This window comes from Choristoneura fumiferana, chromosome 25, assembly GCF_025370935.1.
Source record: "Choristoneura fumiferana chromosome 25, NRCan_CFum_1, whole genome shotgun sequence".
NCBI lineage: Eukaryota > Metazoa > Arthropoda > Insecta > Lepidoptera > Tortricidae > Choristoneura > Choristoneura fumiferana.
In genome coordinates, this window is record NC_133496.1 from 12,475,334 (window position 1) to 12,492,995 (window position 17,662).

Consider the following 17,662-nt stretch of genomic DNA (forward strand, 5'->3'; position numbering starts at 1 on the left):
TCTGCCTACTCCATTTTATTTGGGAATACAGGCGTGATGTTTGTGTGTGTGTGTGTGTGTGTGATATAATCGATTGCAATTTACTTTAAGATGATTTACTGTATGATATTATTATACTGTAAGTTTTTACGAACAGTGAATAGGTAAATTTTTCTTCTTCTCCTTCAATTTGTCTATCTTTGAAAAACTCACTGTGGATTTGTATAATTTTGATTTAACAGACCTGGCTTCTGGATTCTAGATTTAAAAAAAAGCTGTCATATAGGTTTATTCGATTTTTATAAAATATTATGATTTTAACGCATATCACGCATCGCACGCACACGGAATTATACTTAACCGATAAAATTGCAACCAAATTAGTTAGCACAAAGAATAAGCATTGCCATACAGCGTGGTAATGCTGCCATCCTTCTGGGCACCTTACCACCTGGCAGCGATTTTGGGCAATTTTTTTATTTATATATAACTATAGTACGTATGTAGTTTTAGTTACCTTTATTTTGATTTGTACTGTGTTATGTTGTATTAATAAATATAGTTATACTCTAGCCTTCAAGAGCCAAATCTTAAAAAAATGGCAGAATTGGATTTACCCGAGTTTGAAGTTAAGCGACTCAATTTATCTACAAAAATGTAGGAGTGACATTTATTTCATTCATTCAATCCATTCGAGCCAGCTCTTGTGAACCGACCTGTACTGTAGCCCCGCGATGTATAGCTAGCTACCCAGATGATTTTACTTGTAAACACATGACTATACCTTGTTTTCATAAACCTTATCTTGATTATAATATCTTACACATTTTAATCCTTTAACTATTCATCATAATCACTGCTTTCCGCAGTTTTAAGGTGTCTAAACGTATTTTTTGCTCGATTAATTTACTTTTTGGAAATTCAGTTCAAATATTTGAGCGATGATAAAGTTTTCAAATTAATCTTTTGCGTACTTGTTGAGTTCAAATACGGAGTTAATGAGAGGCAGCTAAGCGGTGTTTAATTTTCGGTATGTAATTAATATATTCGGCATTGCATGAAATGAGGATAATGTTTTCATTACCCTTCAATTAGTGGTCAAATTTTATTATAGGGGAATGTTGTTAGACTATTTGCTTTGTAATTTAACTTTATTATACTAAACTAATCAAATATTTAAAAATACTTTCGTATAAAAATATCTTCCATTTTAGTGGTTGTAATCTGAACAAAAGGATCAATTTTTCGCTGACTATAAGTACATATTTATAATTATGTACTAGTTTATATTAGCAAAAACAACAGGCTATTTTTCATACAACTTAGCAGGAGCAAAAATTACCCTTCAGTATTATCAGAAAAATATTCTTACGAACAAAATTTGTTACCAAAAAAATGTAAAAAAATAATTTACGAATTCACGAACTGAAAATAGAAATTTCCCGCTCGGGACAGTTATTTGTTAATTGTTTGAAATTTATGAAACAGAAAAAAGAAATAAAAAAAGTATAAGCAAACTACCATTGCCTAATTACTAATATAAAAAAAAACCTAATAACTAAAATCGCCCAAGGAAGGTTTCAAAAGGATGCTAAATGCTCTTTGAATGCTAGTGACATGCATTGATTGATCAATGATTGTACCATCAGCCAAATATGTGGTTTACCACCCTAAAGTTGATAATCGTTTGCATGCATGTCATAAAACAATAATACGACATATTCATTTGATCTAGGAACTCTGTTAAAAAAATGGCATTGACCACTTATTTGCGACCATATTGACTGTACCAGCTCTTTGAAAACATGTCATTTTGTTTTTTTTTGTTACAAAATGGTACAAAAACAGTAGGCGTCGAGTCCCACAGGCCTATCTCTAATGATAGAATCAATTCTCCTTGTTACAGGATCCATCGTAGCACCATGGTGTTTAGTACGCAGCGCCGCCGCCGCTTCCACGCCTTAGTCCTCACCAAGGAAATCAATCTCACCTAGACGCCCAAGAACCATGTGAAACATGAAACTGAATATACTCTTCAATATCGATACATTCGACAACCGCACTCTAGACTTCAGAGATCTATCCACATCCATGTATCTCACAGATAGCTATGTTAACAAGAGCCTCGAGCTTAACGAAACCACTAACGATCTCGTGTACGCCAACCAGTTCGTAGACGATCCTATCGTCGTCGCCTTGGTCATCATCAAATGCCTCATTATGCTCTTCATTATACTAGCAGCGATTTTTGGCAACTTGCTTGTCATAGTGTCCGTCATGAGACACAGAAAGTTGCGTGTCATTACGAATTATTTCGTCGTGTCGCTTGCATTTGCGGACATGTTAGTCGCCATTTGGGCCATGTGTTTTAACTTCAGTGTGGAAATTACTAATGGCGAATGGCTTTTCGGATATTTCATGTGCGACGTCTGGAATTCTTTGGACGTTTACTTTTCTTCAGCTTCTATCTTACACTTGTGCTGTATAAGCGTGGATAGATATTATGCCATAGTGCAGCCTCTGGACTATCCTTTGATAATGACGACGGGAAAGCTTGGGCTGATGCTGGCAGTGGTCTGGTGTAGTCCAGCTTTAGTGTCATTCCTTCCCATATTCATGGGATGGTATACGACGAACGATCATCTAGACTTTAGGAAAAGACATCCCAAAGTGTGTAGTTTTACTGTGAACAAAGTGTATGCGGTGATATCCAGCAGCGTCAGTTTTTGGATTCCCGGAGTGATTATGCTGTATATGTACTATAGGATTTATGGCGAAGCGGATCGACAAGAAAGGATGTTGTATAGGTACGTAGATAAAGTATATTTTTCACACCTCTCCTTCAGAAAAGTAACTTTTCCTCCCTGACGAGAGGGACCAAAGTGCAACTTTTCTGTTCAAGGCTTTTCTAAGTGTTTCTAAGTGTGCAAATGCCATTTTGAGAAGTTGATAAGTTATTGTAAAGCCACTCCATTTTCCATGCTGGTTGTCCTTTAATAATATTTAGTTTTTTTTTCAAGTTTCTTAATGCTCGGTGTGAAAAGTTGTATGAGCCACTCGGGAGAAAAATTATTTTCATCGGCGTTAACACTTGAATTCCTCATTACGCTCAGGATTCTACTTAAGAATCGCTACATTCTGGATTCAATGTACGCCCTCGCCGTAAATACACCATTTTGCTCCCTTGTGACACAAATAACTATTTCTAACTCAGCGGCATAAAATTTAGCGCTCTACATACAAAAATACCAATTATTGCATATTCTTGTAAATTTGAAGGCCAAATTTTGTTCCCCTCAGTATATTTCTATCTCACACTTTGTACAAAACTTAATGCATATTAATCATATTTAATCATGACTAATGAAATAAATCTAGATAACGAAAATACAAACTGATACATGGATGCACAGAAAAACTAGAAAAAGAGCAGCGCTGGGAATCGAACTCAGGTCCTCAGCATTCCGTGCTGCGTGCTATACCCCTACACCAACACTGGACAGGAGTACAGACGCAAATTTCTCCTATGCACCACATATCTCAGCTTGTTTGTTTCTTATTTAGTCACTTAAGCAGTGACACTAGCGACATCTATGTTACAAACTGAAATATAGAAAAAAACAAAAAATAAAACCAGCACTAGGAGTTGTGTGATCAGCACGTGACGTATTTTGTAACCAAAAAATTACACTAAGGGTACTGTACTGTACCACTACCATGAGTTTACAGTGACGTACTCGATAGCGACGGCGTAAATTTATTTGTAGAGGCGCTGTCCATATTCTCATACAATTCTCCATACAATAATTTACGCCGTCGCTATCGAGTACGGTCACTGTAAACTCATGGTAGTGGTCTGGGCCCTTAGTGTAAGTTTTCGGTTACAAAATACGTCTCGATCGCGTTCGCGTTTAAGTCTCACTTTGTATGCAAACACGAACAGCGCCTCTAGCGGAACGTTTGCGATGTTCGTGTTTCCATGCAAATTGAGATTTTAACGCGAACGCGATCGAGACGTATTTTGTAACCGAAAACTTACACTAAGGGTACTGGACACGGTTAGAATACAAATAGAGCTTACACGTGACTTCAAACGTACGTAGAAATAGCATCATCAGCATCAGGGTTGCCATATGAAAAAAATAAAAGTCCTGACAAAAATCCTGACATCACCCTAAGCAGGTGGTAGGACCTTGTGCAAGGTCCGTCCGGATTGCTACCACCATCTTGCTCGCTAATTCTGATGTGAAGCAGCAGTGCCAGGGTAAGACAGCCGGTGAAATTACTGGCACTTGAGGTATCCCTTCTTAGGCTTCTAGGGTGGCAACGCATCTGCAATACCCCTGGCGTCACAGATGTTTTATGCGGTGGTGATCTCTTACAAAATAAAATAACCTCATGAGTTTCTTGACGGATTCTTTCTCAGCAGAGTTTTTCACATTCATAAGTGCTTGTATAGCCTAAATTGAATAAAGATATTTTAACTTTGACTTTGACTTTACCATCAGGAGACCCACTAGCTCGTTTGCCATCCAGTCGAAAAAAAAACAAGCAAAGAGCGTGTCGACCACGCCCAAAATAGGGTTCCGTAGCTATTACGAAAAAAATTAAGTATTTTTTTTTCTAAGGATTTCGTATTTTACACGGAATCTTCCAAGTTTAGGTATATTTTTACCTTAGGCTGCTATTACTCTTAAACTACAAATAATACTCAAGCAAACTTAGCCGTTATAGTTTTCCTTGTAAGTTTGATATACTTACTACCATCCTGATTTTTTCAAATTTTTACACCTACCGGTTTAGATTTTAGAAGGGGGGGGGGGACGCTCGTTTAATGAAATTAGCACTTTAAAGTTTAATATTTCGCAAACACATCACTAAATCGAAAATCGTTTTAGCAAACCCCTAATGGTTTTAAATACCTATCCAAGGATACCTACACAATACGGTTGGATGAGAAAAAAATTACCCCCACTTTACGTCTAGGGGAGGCACCCTAAGTTTTTTTATTACTTTTTTATGTACCATTTTGTCGGCATAGTTTACATATATATCCGTGCAAAATTACAGTTTCTAGCATTGATAGTCCCTGAGAAAAGCCGCGGACAGACAGACAGACATGCGAAACTATAAGGGTTCCGTTTTTGCCATTTGGCTCTGGAACCCTAAAAGTCCTGATATTTCTAGTAACAGGAATTATTGCAGCACTACGTTAGCTTCTCGCTATTTATTATTGAGATCTCTTTCGCTGTAATATTTATCTTAAACTAGCCGTACCCGCGACTCCGTCCGCACAAAATTCATTCGCCATCTCGCGGGACTATGCAATTCCGGATAAAAACTATCCTTCCCGGGATTCAAAGTATCTGTATACTGAATTTATCTAAATCGGTTCTGTGGTTTAGAAGTGATGAAGTAACAAACAAACAAACAGACTTACAAACTTTCGCATTTATAATATTAAATTGCTCACCTACTACTTAATTTATCATTTCATCATAAAAAACGGGTAATAAATATATCATGGAAACAAAGGTTTTTTTTTTTTTTTGCAATGAGGTCATGTCCCTATCGCCTCTCAAGCAGAGGGTCGTGGGTCAAACCCGGCTCGCACCTCTGAGTTTCGAAACTCATGTGCGGAACTGCATTTGAAATTTACCACGATCTTTTCCGCTGACGGAATATATCGTGAGGAAACCTGCACAAACCTGCGAAGCAATTCGATGGTGCGTGTTAAGTTCCAATCCCACTGGCCTGCGTGGGAATTATGGTCCAAGCCCTCTTTCTCTGAGAGGAGGCCTGCCCAGCAGTGGGACGTATATAGGCTGGGATGGATGGATGGATAATGGATGGAAGTCATTTCTAAAAATCCGGACACTAGGCAAGTCCGGCCGCAATCCTGACAAAGGGTCAAAAATCAGACACGTCCGGAAAAATTCTGACGTATGGCAACCCTAGACATAGGCCTGTCCCATAGACCTCCAGTTGTTTCTGTACATAGGAACCCTTAGTTTAGCATGTATTTTCATAGACATAGCCCGAAGAATTGCGAAACTAAAATGGCAGTGGGCGGGGCACATTGCTCTCAGGACTGATGGCCGATGGGGCCAGAAGGTTCTCGAATGGCGTCCGCGGACCGGGAGACGAGCTGTCGGTAGGCCTCTAACAAGATGGAGCGACGACTTGGTTAAGATCGCGAGATCGCGGTGGATGCGGAAAGCACAAGACCGGTCTGAGTGGAGAGCCTTAAGGGAGGCCTATGTCCAGCAGTGGACGTCTTTCGGCTGACATGATGATGATCATGATGAAGTGTTATGAGAGAACGTGCGAAGGAAAAAGTATACGTACGATTATAAATATACACAACTTAGAACTGAACTGTATTTCAAGCATAACAAGAGGACCATTGTCGGTAGCTATTTCCTAATAAAATAATCCTAGTCAATCAATATATCCTTCACCGATATTGATAAAAACTTCCTGTTTACTTATCACAATTTCCTCATCCGTATTATCATTATAGGAAAATTACTGATTCCAGCCAGTTAATAAAAACGTTATTATGCACTTACAATGTCCGTATAAACAAATTGACGTTCCAAATTAGGAAAATTACTTAGGCACTTGTCTCACCGCCAGCGAGGAAACGATTGGCTATCGACTATTTTCTCGCTCAAGAAACGAACAAAAGATATAAGATCCTGTGTGAGTAAAAGAGACATATATTAATAGTTGATCGCTGGCTGTTCACACTGTCGGTGAGAACTCGCTCTTACATCTTTTGTCGCAGCGACAAGAGCTATAAAACTCGCTGAGCTATAGATACCCGCTCAGCGATGTCAGCTTGGCGGCCGCCCCGCACGAGCGAGTCGAGTGGAGCGAGTAATCGCCCGTAGAACACGAACACTCGCTTACAGCCTAGCGACAAAACTACACTGGCTTCTCGGTGCTCGCCCACTCGTTTCTAGTTACTCGCTCTACTCGCTTCTCGCTCATCGTCGGCGGTGGGACAAGTGCCTTAAGCTCCATATCAAATTCTTTGCACTACACATACAAGCGGTCATTTACAATACAATACAATGACTCTTTAATGTACATCAGAAATAGTAAGCGATACAGAAAACAGGTAGGTACACAGAGAGAAAATTACAAGGCAACCAATAGGCTGCGTTATCGCTTAAGAGCGATCTCTTCCTGTCAAACTTTACTTATGTTTACTTGTATTTTTTACTTATATTATTATATTGTTTTTATCATTGTATTCATTTCATGTCAATTGACAATCAGAGGGGCAACGCTGCGGGCATAATGGGGACTTTTGGTTCTAGCACAGAATATATACCTAATAGTACTAACGTACAGAATGGCAACGCTCCGCCCCGCACCGATTCGATTACCCCACCACTCCAGCGCAGATTGCAGGAAAACCGCAGGAAACACAGACTAATAAGCAGTTCGGGAGCAATAACTTTGCGAAATGGTAACGGTACCCTACCTACTTCCTTTTATAAATAAGTAATGATTTCTGAAATTATCGCGATTAATACATGAAATATCTACGTACCGAATAATTCGTTTAAGTTTGTAGTCGTATATATCTATTGTAGTTGAAAATAATAATGCTTAAATACACAGACACATTTTAAGTAGGTTTAAATAAATAGGTAAGATTAACGATTACATTTATTTGTACATATCAAAGCCATACCTACATATAATTAACTTTAAATGTCATTGGTAGTACTTATAGTAGGTACTAGGGTTTGTGATAGTCAGCCCTGCAGGGCTACTACGAAGCTCGAAACTCGAAGTCGTGCGGTCCCTCTGACACTTATACTATTTAATACGAGAGCGAGGGGGACGGTACGATACGAACTTCTAGTTTCGAGTTTCGTAGTAGCCCTGCTGTGTATCTTACGCACAAATTGATGCGTGTACAGACGTCGTCGTGCTTATGTAGATTCAAGAACGCGTATTTTGTACACACGTCATGCGTGGCCGCCGTGTGGTTCAAGTTCGTCGCAGGGGCGGGTTTTGTTTTTGAGCCTACTCGGGTTGACTGACAGGGAAAAAGTGAATGGGACATCAATTTAGTAATTCAACATGACTGTTACTATATATTTTAATTTTCAGGTCACAAATGTTTGTAATTGTAACTATTTAAGTTTATGTATATATATGTCACGGGACAATTCCCACCAATTGACCTAGTCCCAAAGTAAGCTTAGCAAAGCTTGTGTTATGGGTACTAAGCAACGGATAAATATAATTATATAGATAGATACATACTTAAATACATATTAAACACCCAAGACCCGAGAAGAAACATTCGTATTTGTCATACAAATGTCTGCCCCGACACGGGAATCGAACCCGGGACCTCAAGCTTCGTAGTCAGGTTCTCTAACCACTAGGCCATCTGGTCGTCAAACGTCTGGTCGTACTTATGTCGTTATTTTAGTTAAATTTAGCATTTATTAATTTTGACATATACCTATAGCCTGAATGTTTTTTTTGTAATTAATTTCTTGTATTTTAATGGAATAAATAAATTTATTCATTGACAGTTATTGATAATCGAGTAGATACTAACCGAGTTGTCGATATTTCGTTTGTACTCAATGACAGAGACAGAAAATGGTCGTAATGGTAGTGACACGGTATCATTGGCGTCAGTTACGCTTCTCTTAAATTCCAAATTAAACTAAAAATATTTAAACCCTTTAACGATAACGATGGTTTAAAATTTAGTTAATTAAATAGTTAGGGACGTCTAAAGTTATAATTTGATTAAAGTCGTGTGTTAGACGAACTTTTTACTTTAGTACGTTTAGTTATAATACGTGCCGTGATTTTGTTATGAGGGTTAATTAAATTGCTTCGATTTATACTGGTTAGGTACTCTATTTGTTCTAACATGGTTCAAATGACACATGATGATTATATAACTTTGTGAGGCGGTAACATTTTTTTAATTTTTTTCAACAGAGATATAATAATACTTGAAAAAATTATATCACATTAAAACTGCTGTCACTCAACGGTACTAAATTGCTTATAATCATAAAATAACACACGACGAAGCAGTAATCATCCAATTTCGCAAACAGAACAATTTCAAATGGATTGTTTATTCTTGACTGAATAATTAAGTTAAGACTCTCGCTATCGAACTTGGCGTACGCTTTGCCGTGCACATAAATTACCCCATTCTCTTCTACAACGGACGATGTAAGATGTGGAGTAGATCTCATAGAAAAATAACTAGATGTTTTAACCTAGGGATAAAGTGAACTAGGTTAGTAATGAAAATTAAGATCATCCTGATTTATTGAATCACGCGTTACTTTGTGATCAATGAACGGATCAATGAAAGAATTTTTATGCGAGTGAATAAATGTGAGTGAGTTTTGGTGCGAGTGTTGAATTTGAACCAAGAGTAAGCGAAGGATTCTATAATTGAATCACGAGCGTAGCGAGTGATTCTAGGTTAGACTCCTGAGAGCAGTGAGTGATTCAAACACACGAGATGCAAAAAAACTTTGGTCTCGTGTGACACATAGGTACAACTTTTCACCTCAGCAGCGAGAACATAGGTTAGAATAAAATCACGTAAGTATACCCATTTACAAAACAAACAATATTAAAAATATATAAATAATTCGATTACTAAGAAACAAATATAATAATCAAATTTAAAACCTTAAAAAGCTGTAATTTTGCACGGATATATATGTAAACTATGCGGACAAAATGGTACAATAAAAATAAAAAAAACATTTTTTTTAGGGTAAGTACCTCCCATAGACGTAAAGTGGGGGTGATTTTTTTTCTCATCCAACCCTATAGTGTGGGGTATCGTTTGATAGGTCTTTTAAAGCTCATGTTTGGGTCATTAAAAAGGTTGAACAATAAACGTATAGTTACTAAACGTTATTAAATATGATTTTATTAGGAGTTATATTAAATAAACATGAATAGATTTAGTTGCAAATTCATTCAATTTGACAAATTTTATATTTATTCCAACTCCAACAGATAGGCTGTATACGGAACGCTACTAAAAAAAAAACAAGAGCAGCGGCTTTCGTGCAACGAGGTTGCATACTTTATTAAGAGCGGGAAAATTATGACATTTTGGAAACATTTCTTTTTCATATAATTTATTATAGATATATTTTTAATACTTACTATAAATTTAATTTAATATTGTAATTGACACATTTGATCCTATCTCTCGCTTTTTTCGTGTTGAAGTGAAAGTGCCAGATCAAAGTGAAGTTCAAATATTTGTAATTCAGCGAGTAAAACCTCTGTGACACACAGACGGATACGTCAGTGACAACAATTAGGACTTCAATTTGACCCTTCGTGAACAGAACCTTTAAAAAAACCATAGCATTAATAAAAATAAGTTTTCATCTCCGCTCCTTTATCCACTGTGTTCATCTAAAGAAATAATAAAGATATCGAAAGATTCTGCGATAAGAGAATTTAATTTAAATTGAATAATAACCAGAGCAGCCTTATCTCTATCTATTAATTATGAGACTGCCTTTATTTGTCACTTCATTGAGCACTATCAAAGCAAATTGCAAAAGTATTTTGTCAAAGGAATGAACACTTCTTTAATTGTTTCTGTTTAAGTCGAATTTGAGAGTAATTTCAATGTAATTTAATCTTTTCAAATCAGTTATTCCAAGGTTCATAAATTTTGCTACTTTAGGATCCCACTGAATAATAAAACTCATTTGATGACGAGATTGCGCTGAGTTTATCACGTTGGTCGGCGTCCTTACTCGGTATGGGTACTGGCAGAATACCAGCGCTGCGGCTTACCGCAGCACAATGCTGAGCCAGCGCCTGTTCTTCAGTGCATCACATGGCTTCTCATTTATGGGTCTGATCTGTTTAATTGTTACTTAATTTATGTTTTTATTTGCTATCGTAAGTACCTTGTTTCGGGCATAATTTTAAGTGCTGAATTGTTAGTTTTATTACTCTTTAGTTACTAAGCCATGTCTTTGTTTTGAAGAATAAAGATTATATCTATCTATCTTTTTAACCGGCTGCCCCAAGGAGGGTTATGTTTTTGAGCATATGTAATAATATGTATGTATTGTATATATGTATGTCTATCTTTTTGGTACAGAGAACTGTAGCCTAAATGGCTACACGGATTTCAGATTGAGGTATACTCGTATCCAGTGAAAACTAAAATGGCGTACGCAAAAAATAATAGGATAAATTTTTATTCAATTGTTAAAAATAGTATCTGGAATGTAGGTATATAAAAATATGACTAATTCTCAAACAGTTGTCCCTTTTCAGTTGTCCACTTATAAAAAAAAATATTTCCTGGCGCTATTTCAACAAAAAATAAGTAATATTGTGTTTAAATATATAGAAAACCTTGTGGTAAAAGTGATGAAAAGTCAGGTAATCTTTCCAATAGAAAGTTTCGATGTAAAATTACAAAATTACTATTAGTTTTCCTGAGGTCAAGAAGTTTTGAATGTTTTATGCAGTTTGGTGTTTTATGATCTCGTTCCTAGTGTAAATATGTAATTTCTTGACAAAACTGATTTCTTGACAATTTCATGACGGGACACTTTTTTGAGAAATACTCATATATAGGAAATATATATATATATATATATATATATATACATATATATAAATACCCATTCTAGATACATGAACAAATTTTATCACTTTAAACTAAAAAAAAACTATTTTTTTATAAAATACAATTCTGTCAAGGTGCTTAATTTTTAAATATAAAAATTAAATGTAAAAAAAGAAATAGTTAAACGCCAAATTGCGTAGCGCAAATTACTCGAGCGAACTCCGCAATATAACGGTACTTACATAAAATGGTTCAGATTAACTGAAATAAAGAGACTCAAGCAGGTTTTAGGCACTTAAATTTGCCCGGAAGTGCCGCAACTTTGCCCAAAAACATGCTCCGTAAAGCCTTTCGTGAGCTATTAGGAGACGAGGCAGGTAAAAATTAGCATAGTATTACAGTTTGGAGGCTGTCCAAAACGGGGCCATTTTGTATTCAATATTCTTCATTAACTTTTTAATTAAGGTTATTTTCCTTTATTATTATTGGAGAAAAAATTAATTGGCTAATTAGAAGGTGCGTAAGAGTTTTTGTATGAGGGTTGAGTATTGAATACCTAATTTATTGAATCAGGCGTTACTTTGTGGAGGTCCATTTCAATGAAGTTTTATTTGACTTATTCCCACAAATATGCCAAATCTTTGCCACTCTTTAAATCTATGCTCAAGGGGCATTATCTGTCGTCTGGTAAAAATTAGCGTTATCATAGTTTATTTATGTGTTGCTGTTTGTCCCTCTGCCTATATTTATTCTAGACGTGTATTATATGTACGGTTGCTTATGTATTATATATTATATGTATGTGTATATTTTTGTTGTGTTTTAATCGTCGACATCTATGTATAGACTGCATGTTACTTACATCAAAACGGCGCACAAAGGTTGTTCACACCGTGGTTTTGTGAACCTTTCACTATAGCTTGTTAATGTCCGTGACAGGGGTTGTGTCAAAGTGATATTGATGATTGATGCGCCGCGCGTTTTGTTCCAAACAGCCAATCTAGTGCCGTAAGGTACATAGATGTCAATGGTTTTAATATTCCGATCTACTGCTAATGCACCACATCTAGTTCTTATTTATTTCTGTAAAAAGGTTGCCTGGAAGAGATCTGTATCGGTTTTCTGTATCGCTTACTATTTCTGGTGTACACTAAAGAGTCAGTGTATTGTATTGTAAATATGAAACCTGATTTCTGGGACTAGGGTAGGTTTTAATGATTCTTAAGTTGTACCACATCAGTCTTTTAAAGTGCCAGCAACACACCTGTGATACCTGTATGTACACTTCGCTTGGTTTCGCGTGGTTATAAGTAGTTTGGAGCTGATAAATATGTCTGAGTGAAGGGCCCTTGATTAGAGATCTTTTTTGAAAATTATACCCGTGCGAAGCCGGGGTGGGATGCTAGTAATTTATATAATAGTACTTTTTTCCGTAAAAACCTTCTACAAATCATCAAAAAACTTTTTGGAGGGTCCCAAGCAAATAGGGATTAAATTATTTTAATTTATACATGTTTGTAATATACATGTATACTTATGTGGATATGCAGATGTAAAGGCAAATATGAACATCAAACAAAAGCGGTTGTAAACATATTTCACTGTACCGCCGTTTGTCGCTACATTCATAAAAGTCTAAAACAATCTTGTACAGTCTGTTCCAAAGCCATTAAACAACCCTGTCAATAAAAGCAATCATCACCTTTCAAAAGGTCCTACAACAATTCAAAGCCATTCAGTTTGAACCTAACATGTTGGGACGTAGAGTTTAAACAGGTCATGTTAATATACGCCCTATAGAAATGCGGTATTTAAGGGGCGATCATGAGTAGGTATCCGTAAATTGGAATTTTGCCAACGTTTTGCGATAAAAAGTTGATTTATCACTCTGTTAAACGCCTACTTCAAACTGAGTTTAGCACGTGTAAATTTGTGTAGTCTGCAAAAATGTGTGCGGTATGAGTTTCTCAGTGCGGGATTTTTTTCGTTTATATAAATATACATATTTAGTTTTTAAATCAGATGTGATTTTAATATTATATATGTTTTTTTAACTTGATGAGTATTTTTTTATGACAATAAATAAATAATATACCCGTCTGTATGTCAACCATTTAAAAATATGTTACCACGGCGTCATTACGTCGGTATAAGAGTCTGTGGCCTATATACTTTTCACCCCCGACGGAAAAACAGGGTAGTTATAAGTTTGACTGCTATGCGTGTCTTAAACGGTACCACCTTAGCTCTTAAACGGGTGGACCGATTTGAATGCGGTTTTTTTTTAATTGAATGCAGGTTTGCTAGCAATGGTTCTTAGACATGTTTTATCAAAATCGGTTTACCTGTTTTTGAGATATTGAACTTTGAAGTGACAAAGTCGGTGGTTTTCCAATTTTTTGTTGGTTAGGTTATTGAAGGGTTAGATAAGATAAACTAGATAAGTAGATTTATTTATTACTTAGTGTAAATTATATTACATTCCATACAAAATGTCAAATACCCCCCCTATTGCCGCCTATTGCGCACCTTGTAATTTTAATAATTTGTTTTCTGTATCGCTTACTATATCTGGTGTACAATAAAGAGTCTTTGTATTGTATTGTATTGTATTGTCAAAATTTAAAGAATTCACAAAAAGATCGGCAAAAATAAAATTGTTATTAAAAACAATGATCCAAATAAAATAAAAAACATAAATTTTACAAAAATACTAATGAGTAAAATAATGACAAAAGAAACAATTATGAAACACACTCTATTCCATGGTTTAATCAAAACATGCAATGGTTAAAACATTAAAAAATATACAGTCACAGAACGTGAAAATTTAAAAAAAAAACAAATATAAACAGAAAAATAAAAATGAAACAAACATTATGGTACTTAATGGCACAGTCGAGTTCGTAAACTTGTGAGCAAAAATTTGATCAATAATATCTGAACACGACTCTATTGTTAACGGCGTAGAAGCGTGTTCAGATATTTTTGATCAAATTTTTGCTCACAAGTTTATGAACTCGACTGTACAGACAAAATTATATCAGTCAATTACTTTCACTGTACTCTTTAACTGAGTACAGTGATTTGTCCAAAAGAAGCTTCTTGAATCGACGTCCAAATGTTTGATGAATCCATGAACGATAAATCCACTTGACGCGTTCCTGAGAAAAAAAGTATTGACAGACGGGCATACAGACAGACAGACGGACAACAGAATAACGTCAGACGTCACGTATAGCATAAAATTGGAGACCATAAGCTACGGAGCGTAGCGCGTAGCGATATCCTACTAATATTATAAATGTGAAAGTTTGTGAGTGACTGAGTGAGTGAGTGGGTATGTTTGTTACTTCTTCACGTTGAAACGGCTTCACAGATTTAGATGAAATTTGGCAAAAAGTTAGTTTATAACCTGGATTAAAACATAGGACTTTTTATCCCGATATTCCCACGGGATAGGGATAAAGTCTCTAAATAACAATCGCGGGGCTAAGAGTCATGAAATTTGGTATGTAGATAGCTGGATATCTGGAATAACGCATAGGCTACTTTTTATCCCAATATTCCCACGGGATAGGGAGAAATAAAAACCGCCGGGCTAAAGTCTGCTGGGCTAGGGATAAAATCTCTAACTAATAACCGCTGGGTTTAGAGTCATGAAATTTGGCATGGGTGTTTTAATTTAACGTCAATGAAAACCACGCTGTAAATTTAGGGAATTCCCAAAAAAACTTAATAAAATCCCGGAATTTCAATTCAACTGCTGTATCTAATGATTTACGCGTGCGAAGCCGCGGGTAAACGCTAGTAAATACATATATGGTAGTGAATGTGTTAACTGTAGCGGCCCTTAGGTACGGAAACCTAAAAAGGAATTTCCGCGTCTAAAGTTAACAAAGAACAACGCTTTCGCGCAAGTGGACTCGAATATAACGGAGTATCTTTAAGGGCACGCTGATTGTTCGAGAATTCTCGGAAAAAAAAGGTTATTTGTATAAAAAACACTTTCGCTCCAGAGCTCGGTGTCTGCTTTCGGGATTTGAAAGATTTTTTGTAAGTGAAATGTTATTTTCGTTTGATAAAATTATTTTTATTGTGTCAATTTTTCTAGTAGGTACAGTCGAGGAAAATGAATCACGTGCGACCTTTTTCATCAATTTCGCTATGATTTCTTTGGTACATGTATGGGATGTTAACATGACACGAAGTGGTAGAAAAAGATTTCACGCTGGTGCATGATTCAGTTTCCCTAACTGTACCTATTAAAAAGTAAAGTAGGTAAAGGATTGATTAACAGACAGCTAGAGACTTGGAATTTGGCATATGTTCTCAGTGTAGGATGAAGAGAGAAACTGATGATGAATCTGGTTGAGTTCGAAACGCGTCAGCGTAGTGTAGTGGTGGTGATAGTTAGGTTTGTGTGATGCGTGTGTTCTTACATTGTGGAGGTGGAGGAGCTGTACGACCACACGTTTGTTGTATACACGTAAGGTAAACGTTCTAGTGCTCGTCACTGTCCCAGTACTCACCTAGTGTCCTACTTCCCTAGTATCTTTGATCTTATGACGTAAGCAATAGAGAATGGCAGCAGGGTGTCGTCTATTGGCCATTAGCGTGTCGATCACTCGGACGTTTACTTAAGCTATCGTAAAGTTGCTGGTGAGCAAAGTAATTGTTTAATAGTTCATTAGTCGAAAATCACGCAAAGCTAGTATAAACCCAAAAAAAGAGCCAAAGACGTAAAATGCTATATAAACCCGTACACCTCTAGCTATACCGAGCGGTTACTTCCTTGACGTTTCAAAATTCAATGTTACCCCCATACATTACCACTTTATTTACAGTATTCTGGACTTTATTTGTATACAACAAAGTCCAAAGCACACGGTCGCTGCTAGATTTTCATCTAAACAATATCCTTTTAAAATACGCTACCTGAATATCTAATAGGGTAACCCTAACAGCGGGGTAAGGCACAGATTGGGTCAGCTGACTCACTGTATCATCATCATCATCATCGCAGCCTATACACGTCCCAGTGCTGCTAGCCACACTACTCTGAGAATGACTGGACTTAGGCCATACTTCCCATGCGAGCCTAGTGTTAACACATGGAATAACACATACACCATTAAATTGCTTTGTAAGTTTCTTCACTGTGATTTCCTTCACCGTAAACTCAAGGTAAACCTTAAATGTAATTTTGCACATGAATTTTGAAAAATTCACAGGTGTTATTAAATCGATGAAAAAAAAATCGATGGGTGTTTATTTATTTTCGAATTTAATTGATTTTATACTTGTATCGTATTAACCCTTAAATTGTCAAAATTAAAAAAGTTCATTTCAAATCTCGCAGTCCAAAAAATTCTATATTATAGTATAGAATTAATAGAAAAAGATAGTATTTAATTATGTTCATTGTGGTGTACACTGTCAATTTAAAGATAATGTAACCATATTTGTAACATTAGTAATAAATCATCTTTACTATCCACTCTGTGGCATGTGTACGTTACGGCAGCGGTCCTGATTACGTTTTGATACGTGCGCGGGAGTGGCGAAGCTAGGTCGTTACGCTGACGTACTGCTCGTAAAGATTAAGTGTACTTAAACACATCTCATCGTAAATCTTTTTGGGTACGTTTTATTTTTGGGTAATGGACGTTCGGGAACTGTCTTTTTATATATCTATGGACATTAATATTGTTTTTTCAAGCTTTGTCTCTGTCTGTCTGTTTGTCTGTAATCAAATCTTGCAAGTTAAATTCGACCAACTTTCAGTAGTTGGATTGACTTGAAATTTGGTATACTAATGGAGATTGCGTAACAATACAATAATCTGGTAGTGACATCCTGGTAGTCCGGCCAGGATCATCTCCGCAGGACGGAACTCTTCAACGGCTAATGGCATCGACTTGAAATTAGGTATGCAAATGTAGTTTGAGTGACAATACAAGTACAGTCAACAAAAAGTACAGTCAGCAAAAAAATGCTTGTATTAAAAATGGAATTTTTGCCTTTAACTTTTATTTAAGTGCATTAGATTGA

General features: G+C 36.3%; 1 protein-coding gene across 1 annotated transcript in view; it reads left to right on the top strand.

Annotated features, from left to right (window-relative positions):
* LOC141442401 (octopamine receptor beta-1R-like) overlaps positions 1 to 17,662 on the top strand; it is a gene marked incomplete in the record, with an annotated part of 143,786 nt that overhangs the window by 55,674 nt on the left and 70,450 nt on the right. Inside the window, 1 exon segment of the mRNA XM_074107376.1 lies at positions 1,886 to 2,786. Coding sequence (XP_073963477.1) covers positions 1,996 to 2,786 — 791 coding nt within the window.